General features: G+C 43.5%; 1 protein-coding gene across 1 annotated transcript; it reads right to left on the bottom strand.

The window, feature by feature from the left end:
- Positions 1 to 4,999: 4,999 nt before the first annotated feature.
- On the bottom strand, positions 5,000 to 7,370 carry LOC148035552 (uncharacterized). The gene has a single exon (XM_087677511.1). It carries the CDS (start codon positions 7,256 to 7,258, stop codon positions 5,375 to 5,377), a length of 1,884 nt encoding a protein of 627 aa, XP_087533637.1. The 5' UTR covers positions 7,259 to 7,370; the 3' UTR covers positions 5,000 to 5,374.
- Between the last annotated feature and the right edge of the window lie 3,841 nt (positions 7,371 to 11,211).

Here is an 11,211-nt window from a genome sequence, read left to right as displayed (position 1 = left end):
GCACAAAACATGCGATACAACTATAGTGACCAGTCTAGTATACCATAGTGGAATCATGCATGTGGATACAATGATAGTAGATACAAAAAAGAGAGAGACCTATGAATCTATGATGAGGCGTCGCTATCATCATCATCATTATCACCATCTGAGTGCTTATCAAGAGAGTCTGAAGATGACTCCTCGGCATCGAATAATGAGACACACTCATACTCATCCTCACTGATGAGATAACCATCATCATTAAATGATGGCTCCCTAGGTGGCAACTGTGTAGGCAAGGGAGGGATATCATCATGAGACACAGGATGTGAGCTACTAGAGCCCCACTTTACATATGTCTGCAAACCACTCGAACCACCCCTCCTCGATGTTGAAGGACATTGAATGACCATGCCCTTGCTACCACCTACTCGAACTCCTTGCCCACGAGCACGCTGACTACGAGTGTCACGAGTATTTGCTGCTACAAGCTCTCTATAGAGCTCTGCAAAAATCTCCTCCTCATCCACCTCCTGATGTACACTCGAAAGAGTGTCACCCGTCAACTTGAATGTATCAACATTCACCTACACTATGTAGTGATGCACGTAAGATTGTAAATGCTAAAGTCTAAATTGTAAAGTATAAACTTAAAAGTTCAAAGTTTAAAACAACAAATTTTAAATTTTATGGTTAAGTGTTTAAACTTTACCTGCTTTCGACTACCCATGCTCATCATAGCCCTCATCATACGTAAGTTAGTGCAGCAATAGACTAGCCGCTCTAACTATCGTCTACTAAGCCGATTGCGAATCTTTGTGTGAATGAGAGAATAGGTACTCCATTCTCTCACATGCACCCGAAGAGCAATCCTAGGCAAGGATCCTCGTGGCTAAGGGCTGAAGGGTCTCCAATGCATATCCAAAGTTTTGCCACCAAAATAAAGGCTTCACAAGTGACTCTCTCCTCCAACAAGTGGGAGAAGCAAAAGCCACATGCCCTCTCTGATCTACGTAGCATCCTAGCTCCTCCAGCACTACATTATGGTCATTCACAGGGACCACATAAGTTAAATAAGCAAGCTGGTCCGAACGGAAGTCTCTATCATCCATGACCATTGGTGACTTGTAGGCCAAATGTACCAATGCAACAAAGCCATGGATGGGCTTACGCAGCCCATCTCCTCTTTGCTATCTCTAAAACATGTGTACGTTGTGTCTCTATGATCACTGTACATGCACGTGCCTCCACCAATGCCGCTCTAAAGAAGTGAACGAGAAGGCCCATGGTGGACCCCTCCCAATCACTCATACGTAACACCCTATAAAAGGAAGTCACAACAATGACAACGACATGGACTTTTTGCCAAAGTTGCTCATTAAGGCACAAGCATTGCATGGCTCTGGCCTTCTCTATCTCATGCTCATCCCACTCATTCCATACAGTGGACACCACTATCTAGCACAAGGCGAACTGCACCTCATAAAGGCGCTCCAACAATAACCTAAGCAAAGCGAGTTGAAGAAGGCTTCTTCAACTCTAGTGTGCTATGCTCACGATACATCGCAAGCACCTTTACCTTTACTGTGAACAAGGTGACAATTGATGTAGCTTTGCGGACCACCCTCTTCACCCACTTGAGCTTCCCAATGTCCTCCATGAGCAAGTCCAAACAATGACTTGCACATGGAGTCCATATAATCATGGGAAACTCGGCCTCAAGCAAACAGTCCATGTGCCGACAATTCAATGCATTGTCAGTAACAACTTGCACCACATTCAAGGGGCCCACCTACAACCACAATTTACAAATTACAAGTATACTTACAATACTTGGAGGTTAGAGAGAGAGAGAGAGAGAGAGAGTTAAGCCTTACAAGTTTTAACTTTTAAGATTCAAGAATGAAGAGAGATGGGGGTTGGGACCCAAGGGGAAAGAGAGAATCGAGATAGATATTAGAGAGATTAGAATAGGGAGATAGATAGTTATGCATAAATCAACTATCATAATGAAATAGAGTGAAACAAATTAAAACCACAATGTATACCTCAATGATAGCTTGTTGAATGTGGCGGTAGATGAGTACGCCTGTCGTTTTCCTCCCCCTCCTGCCGGTACCTACGGCCCGCAAAAAGTAAGTGCCAAGTGGACATGAGAGAAGTATGTTGATGATGCCCCCTTTCTTACAATCACTCCATTCGTTAGTGAGAATGAAGCAACCATATTCTATCCATGCGGTCCGAATAGGATCAAGGGCTCTATCAATCCTCTCCTCTTTATCAATCTTTTTCGTTCTTATGTCGTATGTGACACCAGTCCATCCTTCACATGGTCCCACATTGGCAATGGCTTTTACCATCTTCTTTCACTGCTCCTACTTTAGGACATTGAATGCAAGATTGCACTCAATCACCATGCGTGCAATTTCAATGTCCACAAGTCATTGCCTTTCTCTAAGAGAGGCAACCGATTCACGCACATGGCCGGGAGCTTGAGAGAGAGAGAATTGTCTCTCCGGTACCACATGAGCCTCCACTCTGTCTTTTACCAGAGCTGGATGTGGATGTGAAACCCCCACCACCAATGGTAGAGACCTCTCCCGCATTGGTTGAAGATAAGCCCACATTTGATGCTTCCTCATTAGTAGGCATAGGAGTTGGTGCCGATAAGCCACTTCCTCCTCTTGTGGATGCCCCTCTCATCTTGGCAAGAATCTCCTCCACGATGTTTTAAGAAATCTCCTTGCATGGAGCAACTTGCTCCCCTATCTTGGAAAGATGTTGAAGAAGGCGAGTTGCACCACTTGTATAGTGCTTCCCGCAATACTTTCATGTCCAATGGTGGGAGTTGGACTTCTTTGTGTCCCTCTCCACATGGATCGAGTGCAAATTGAAGGCCTCGTGCTTCTCACGAGTCATAGTGCCGATGACGGATAGAGGCTTAGGGGGGGGAGAGAGAGAGAGAGAGAGAGAGAGTGAGTGAGATGCTTGAGTCTCGACTCTTGAAACTTGAAAGTTGAAAGAGAGGGAGAGGCCCGAGGGTTGGGGTAAAGTTTAAAGAGCAAGAGTGAGAGAGAGGGGATGGGAGATAAGAATGGCAAATGCTTTGATAGGGTGCGGGATAGAGGGGATGGGAGATGAGATTTGAGAATGGCAAATGCTTTGATAGGGTGTGGGAAAGAGGGGATGGGAGATGAGAATGACAAATCACAAGTCCATTCAAGATCCAAAAGAGGAAGATGAGAATGGTAAATGCTTGCTGAATTGGTGTGGAAGCATGGAGAAGAATAGCACCTTTTGTAGATGAGAGAAGGGTTAAAGTTCAAACAGTCAAAGAGGGCTGCCAGTTGGATGGAATCCAAGGAGGGTTGGAGGGATGGAGGGGGGGGGAAGTGCATAGTTGGAAAAGGGGGTGAGTCCCCCCCAAAAAGTGCCACGCACATAGGCGGAATGAGTTGTATTAAAGGCGACAGAACGTGGAACTCGGGAGGACGCGTAGACACGGTGGCTAGAAATGGCCCGTTTAAATGTACAAATGCATATGGATACGTACCGTACAGTACGAACAGTATCATACGACGTACGGAGACAACTGTGGAAAAAACCGGTATCATGCATGGTCACATGGTTATTCAAGTTTCTTGGTGGCATGTGCCGAATTCCACAAGGCCTATTAAGGTCTCCCAGTCTTTTCTCCTTTCTCATTTGATTGCATCCTGGTAGGAGATTTTGTGTTTCGTAGTTTGGAGCCCTCTTGATCTTCGTAAGGAGGAGAATTCGTTGTAAGCACAAGTATTGGCTACCTCCGGGTTGTTGGACTAGCTTGATAAAGACTTGCAGCAAGATAAGTTTAATCCAATGGCTCGCTTGGGGTTGCAACAATCCATGATTGCATCATTCCTGGGCAGCCCCGTCTTTATTCATTCCAATGCATTCGTCAATACTTTTGGGTGCCTCATGGCTATCATGACATTTAGTCGTCCTTATAGGAGCAACTTCTGAGGTACTCTTCGTTGCTTGCTTTACAACCCTCGTCTCCTTGGCAAGATTGGATGTTTGTTCTATTGGATGATTTCGAGAATAGGTTAGCTAATCAGATCTATCATCAGATGGTCGAGGTCAAGAGGTGGGTCATTGGAAAGGCCAATAAAATATGGCATATTCGGGACAGCAAAAAGAAAAGGCAGGAAAGATTTCTCCAACTTTGGAAGTCTTAAGATTCCTTATTAGGGTAAAATTTTTCATACGGAGGTTGCTTATTGGGGGTCTTCCAACCTGGGATTTGTTACACTGATAGCCATGTACCAATTGGTATTCTATTTTGCTCTCATGCTTATGTGATGAATTCTGTTGCCCATTCTTGATCATCTCTCAAACCTTTGACTTATGCTTTTACCATTCAATGTTCAATGTTCTAGTGCTTATGTTTCATGCTTACATTTCCCATGTACACACTCACAAATTGTAGCTAAACTCTAGGCATCACAATGACGTCCCCATAGCCTATAGTGCCAAAGAGACCGTCATGTTGATTTTCACACTCTTGTCCTCTTAAGGATACAATCCTATAAACTAGTCCTACCCTAGGTGAGATCATCTAGTTTAAGCCCCCATAGGCTATACTGCCAAACACACTGTTGTGTTGATTTTCGCATTTTCATGCTATCATGGATATACTCCTATGCAATAGTCCTACCCTAGATGAGATCATCTAGGCTATGACCATCACCTAGTCTTGTGCATAGCCATGTTCACATGGCTCTTGCCCCAATTTCAAAAAGGAGCATTGCATGCATAGTTAAATGGAGAAATTTCAATGAACTATGAAGATTGTTAAGTTACCACAGAGAGAGAGAGAGAGAGAGAGAGAGAGAGAGAGAGAGAGGCAAAGAAAAGAGCGGCAAAACTAGTGTCCTTGACATGTATACATGACAGAACATACCAACAAACTAGCCAAACAAGCAAGTATTTTAAGAGTTGACTACTCATTTGCCTAGTTATAAGCACACAGAGCTTTGAGGCACTACTACATCCATTCAATTTAAGGGGCTCCATGGAATTACCTTTACAAACACATATCAGAAATAATTTACAATAAGATGCCCTTTCAAATGGAGCTCATGTAGCTGACCTGAAATTAAATGATCGCACCAAAAAGGATGTGCACTTGAAAAGCATCTAACGAGTATCAACTCCACCTTTGCAATCTTTGGTGAGGAACCCAAATGTCTCAAACTTTTTCTCATTTTAAGGGGGGGAGCCAGACATGGAATTACCTTTACAAACACATATCAGAAATAATTTACAATAAGATGCCCCTTCAAATGGAGCTCATGTAGCTGACCTGATAATTAAATGATCGCACCAAAAAGGATGTGCACTTGAAAAGCATCTAACAAGTATCAACTCCACCTTTGCAATCTTTGGTGAGGAACCCGAATGTCTCAAACTTTTTCCTTCCCCTGTACATTACTTCCGTGTCTACCTCCACCCTCATATACCCATCAAATTCAACTGGGTGACCCCCAGTGAGTGCAAGAGTTTGGTTATACCAGAGGCTGTTTTCTGCCCACAACCTACTGAAGTCATCCAGTGTGTAAGCATGCTTGTACACCTTCTTTAATTGATCAAAATAACCTGGTTGCAACTCGTTGGTTGCAATGTACACACTACATGAAGCATCAAGTTGATCCCTGAGCTTCTCTATCAGGGATTCAACAGATGTATCTGCATCAAGATTAGGCCACAGCTCCTTGTTCCTCGCCTTGTGACCTCGGACCACATGTACAACATCAAAATTCCACTCCATTTGACCACAAATGGCATTAACAATGTCCATGATCCTCTTTGATTTCCACAATAAATGCCAAGGTCTTTGAATAACCTTTTCTGTTTCCCCTTCACAGACTCTGAACCAGTAATTGTCAGGCTCCGGAAGCTTGAAATTCCTCAATATAATGGTGCTGTGGCGGTCTTTCCTCAGTTCCATTGGAGTAACCCTGAAGTCATCAATCTCTTTAGCGATGATTGCATCACCAGGATGATTGTGGTTCCATTGGTTCCACTCTTTGAGAAAGTGTTTCTGCTCTATAACAGAAGCCCTCTCCTTAAGGTGGGCAAAATCAAAATAAAATCGAAAATCCTTCCCATCTTCATCCTCATGGCCTGGGTTGTTGGACCCTGACAGGCAAAAATCAAGGTCCATGACCAATGTGCGGTTCAAGTATTGAGCTTCACCTAGGGCACACAGGAAGCTCCACAAGTAATGGTTCATGTTTTTACAATGGTCACCACCTCTAGCATAAAACAAATACCTGTGGTTTCTGAAGGCAATCCTCGGTCCTGCTTCTAGTGATACATCATCGTTTATGACCTCAAGCTCCTCTGTTTCTGTGGTGTTTCTGCTAGAGGAGAGGGTTGCACTTCGTGATTCATGTGTCCTTCCATGAAAAATACTGCTTCGATTATGGTGAAGTGGTTTAGCATTCTTCCCAGAGTGCCATCCCAAAGAACTGATAACACTGTGATTGCAAGACTGGTGTAGCTGGAGAGTAAATCTCCTGAAATCCCTGTACATTCTCCATGACTTTTCCTTTTTAGACCTAAATCTCCAAGAGACATCACACTGATTTTCTTCTTCTCCTTGAACTGGTAGCTGATAGGCAAAGAAATTGAGGTTTGGGAAATGCTCCAAGTTATAGGTTATGATGACAGAGAGCACATCTGGATCTGAGCAATTGATGTGCTTGTTTTGAGAATCACAGTCGTGTGCAGGCTCTGATGATGATGCTACCAGAGCATCTACATCCTCTGAGGTAATTGCGATCGCTGCCTCAGGCGTGATTGCAGTAACACTTTGGAAATCCTCGCCTGTACGAATTATAGAATCATCATCTGCAAAGGTTCCATTCTTGACAGAGCTGGTCAGGGCCTGTGTGATGGCCCTCCCGGTGTCCAGGAAAGGATCCGGCGGCTGGTAAGTCACAGCAATCACCGTCAGGATAAGCACAACTAGCACGAAGCTGGCGAAGCAGGCGTTGGTAAGGCTCTTGATGAGCTGCTGGCTCACACTCGACTCTTTCATATCTGTAGAAGAAGGCATGCTGTCCCTATGCTGGTCTACTTCTTCTGCTGCTGCCTGTTTTTGTCTATTGAGAACGAAGGACGAAGAATAGCAACAGCTGAAGCACCATTTCTGCCTCAAACCACCACGGTTTTGCAGGCAAGGCAGGCCTGGAATCCTACCGTTCCAGAAATTTGCAAGAAGAAAGCCCATCCGGCAGCATCGTCAAGAACATCCTTGCATGGCATTTTCAAAGGGGCGGGCCGGCCCCTTTTTGACGTTTTCTTTGTCGCAACGACTTGTATGGTCTCCTCCAGACGCGTCACTCGATGAATGAAAGCGACGCGGTAGACGCGTGTCACCCTAATGCACTTATAAAAAGCAGTGAATCTACATTGAGTCAGTCTGAAGTCATATATAATAACCCTGAATTAACTACGACAGTATCGTGCACACACTATCATCCAAATGCTACCTGGACATGGCAGGGCCTATTTAGGGTAAAGGGGTCTATTTAGTGACATCTATTGGGCCCCACCCATTTCTGCCAGTTTTTGAGTCAATTGCATGTAGGCATGCATGTACGGTTTCCTTTGGTCGACCGCCATTTCTGTATTGATTTGTGCAATCACATCTAGCGTACGATGAATCCTTCCTTCTACGTCTCATCCTTCGTTGTTTTGCAAGGGAAGCCATAGGAAACCAAGCATCCTCCAACTCTGTCATGGTTGCCAGGCTCCAACATGTGCCGCCAACAATTGATTCGTTGCTAGAATGAAGGCCTCCAATGTTTTGCTGTTGCGTACAATCAAAACCCTAAACCTCCACAAATCCACCCAAATCCGCTCTTCTTCAAGTTAGAGGTAGCCATAGCTTTGGCTTGCTGGCTTACTGAAAGGATAGCCAAAGGAGTAGATCATTGTCCTGCTTATGGCTTGGGCCAAAGACATCTCATCTATCTGATTTTGTCTTACAGATTCAAATAGAAGTTTGAGATCGACAAGGCAATAGCTAGGGGAGATGACATAGCTCGCCGGATGGGGAATGTTGAGTCAATGGAAGCTATTTGATCAAATTATTCTTGCCTTCTTCACTGCTATTGCCTTATTGGCACCTGCTATTTGTAGGAAATGGTATTCTAGCGTTCACAGCAACTACTGAGGCAATGTGATGGATCAACAAGGCTGATTTTGTTTCGAGAGGATATTCCTCATTTCACGGTAGTCATCAATCGATAGGTGAGTTTCAATGTCATACAATTCTTCAGAATTATATCGATTAAGGATGCAATGAGGGATTTTTTGTGCATGATTGCCTTGTAGAGAATGGCGAGGACATCGAGGCATCTGCCTGGCAATCCTACAGGCCACGGATGGCTATGATGACTTCTACCAAGGCAGTATAGTACATCGTCTTGGTGAGGCTCCTCTAGATAGGACAACTTTGTTGGTACAAAAAGTCTTGGAAGTCTCCAAGGTAAGAGATGCCCGAAAGTTTCCATGCTGGTCACAACAGATGCATGCCAATATCTATGTGTCGCCTACACATCTCCTTTTTTATGATGGTGAAACAATAGGTGCCACATTAATGTGCATTTGACCTTGCTAGCAAACTATTGGCTCTTCGTTGCAGAGACCTATCTTCTATAGCTTCATCCATGTATTTGAACACTAAAAGCTCCATATATTTTGCTCATCCCCGTAGGGCAATCCTGTATATTGTGGAATATTGGTGGTCTGATTGTATTGTTTTTTGTGCATGCACTTGTGCAGGTTGAAAGATGGAACAATGAGAGAGTCACCCTCTCATGGGTGGCCACAAGTAGGCTAACTCGAATTGCTAGCAAAGGGTAAAGCCTACAAGAAGAAACTTGAAGGAAGACCTAATTGTAGACATGCTTTCTCTTCCAAGCAATTTACATGTGTAGGGTTTGCATATTTAATTAGCAAATGTCATGCGGTTTGATGCAAATATTTGTGGCACTTGCCAACAACACAATTTCTAATGGTAACATATCGATGGTGGTAAACTAGTAATTCTTTTGTTACACAAAGGCTCCTCCACTTGAATGTGTATGTATGATGTGCTTTGTTCACAAAGTGGCCAATCTTCTATTTTGTTGCTTGGATTATGGCTTGTACAAAAGTCAATCTTTAGGTCTTTATTAGTAGATGAAACATTTTATGTCTTACTCTTGTACATGCAGCCTCTTCTTTGTAAGCATATACGATCCTTGGAACAAAGTTTGGTCTTGGATGGAGGGTGTTGGCATGTAGCCAAGCAACATCGTGTATCAATTGGTGAGCTTTCTCTCTCTCACACCTTACGTAACTCATTTCTAGTTGTTCAGGTGGCATTATGCTGCAATGTCTTTTGCATCATTCTAGATGATGATTAAGATAGGAAGTTTGGACCTTGGAGAAGGGTAGTAGCATGATTGCAGCCAAGCAACATGTTGTGACCATTGGTGAGCTCTCTCTCTCTCTCTCTCTCTCTCTCTCTCTCTCTCTCTCTCTCTCTCTCTCTCTCTCTCTCTCTCTCTCTCTCTCTCTCTCTCTCTCTCTCTCTCTCTCTCTCTCTCTCTCTCTCTCTCTCTCTCTCTCTCTCTCTCTCTCTCTCTCTCTCTCTCTCTCTCTCAATATATTTGCATGGTTCCAGACAATGATTAAGGTAGGCAACAGTGAAAGAAAAGAAAAATTCAAGTGTAAGTTAAGCTGCAATTGATCTAAGTACAAGTTGATTGTCGGGTTTTACATCATTGAGACAAAAGATCGTTGCAACTACTAGTGTTAGCTAGCAACATGGGCAGCTTAATGAGGCCTATAGTTGCTACAAAATGCTCTGAGACATAGCTACAAGATGCTCTAAGACGACATAGCTACAAAATGCTCTAAAACGTCTCTTTTGGTCTCGCAATCTTCATTTTGCCTCCTTTTGCTTCTCGATCTCAACCTTCTTTGCATTCTTAGCTTGGAGAATTTCAATGAATTGGGCTGAGGTAAGGATCCAGGAGTTGGAATAGTCCACCAAAGCCCCCCCCCCCCCCCCCATGCACACGAGTGATAGTAAAATTTTCCTGAGGTATTTGCAACAATTCCAAAACATTGCAATCTTGCTGATCGATATTAGTGGATGGAGCATTTGGTGGCCCGCACATGTCAGACAAGTGGCTAAGCTTAGTAGCAACATGTCCTTCCAACTCCTCCATGAGTGGTGTTACAGGAACATGGCTGCACTCATCCATCTCTTGGGTGTTCAGCCCATCTTCAACACTCTCCATAAATTGTGTCTCAAGAACATGGCTGCAGTCTTGGGCATCCATGTCACCATCAACATCATGGTTAAGGTCTTCAATTTGCACATGTACATCCAAATTGGAGCATGGCAAGTTTTTGTAGTTGAGAATGTCATGGTTCAAGGGCCAACTTCCCATTGCCCTAAAGCCTGCCTGAATATTGCTTTCTATGCAAGCAATAGTTAAGGCCCTAGATGCAATGCCAGCTAGTTCACCCTTACTTGCATGTGTGGAGAAGCTATGGGCTTGCCAAAGGTTCCTCTGCATTATAGCACATTACTCCAAAAACCTTTACACAATGTAATTGGAACAATAGACTAAAATAGAGATAACCAGGTAATGCATAACAAAGAGGTATTAGAGAATTAGTGGGCTTGTTGATGGGTTGCTTTAATCACTTTGTACAAATGAGCTTGTTGGTAGTTTTCTCTATTCACTTTGTTCAGGAGGGTGCTAAGCTCCCCTAGTAGATTGAGATGAGAGAAAAGTAGACTCTAAAGTGGGAATTAGCTTTGGTAGTTTTCTTAATAATGTGGGCAACATAGTTGATGGGTTGTTGCAAAGAGAAGCCTACTTCTTTGCAATGCAGAATGCAGCAAGCTTAACTTGTATTCCCCACAAGGACAAACCTTGCACCCTTTTTTATCCAAGAGCAAGCTTATGCACAAGATATTAGCATTTGTGGGATGTCGTGTAGTAAGGCGGGCCTTGCACTTACACATGGATAGAATCATGGCTTACATTGGGTAAGGGAAGGTAAGAGCTCTTTTTTTCTCCCAATAATGTAATATATAATATAATTAGTAATATCAAAAGAAATATTTACATTTCCAACTAAGAGCCAAGACACACACACATCAATTGACATGCG

The sequence above is a fragment of the Lygodium microphyllum genome, chromosome 5 (genome assembly GCF_053477565.2).
Source record: "Lygodium microphyllum isolate KBCC chromosome 5, Lygodium_microphyllum_v1.1.10, whole genome shotgun sequence".
NCBI lineage: Eukaryota > Viridiplantae > Streptophyta > Polypodiopsida > Schizaeales > Lygodiaceae > Lygodium > Lygodium microphyllum.
Note: the sequence above shows the minus strand (reverse complement) of the source record. Positions and strands in the feature narration are given on the sequence as shown.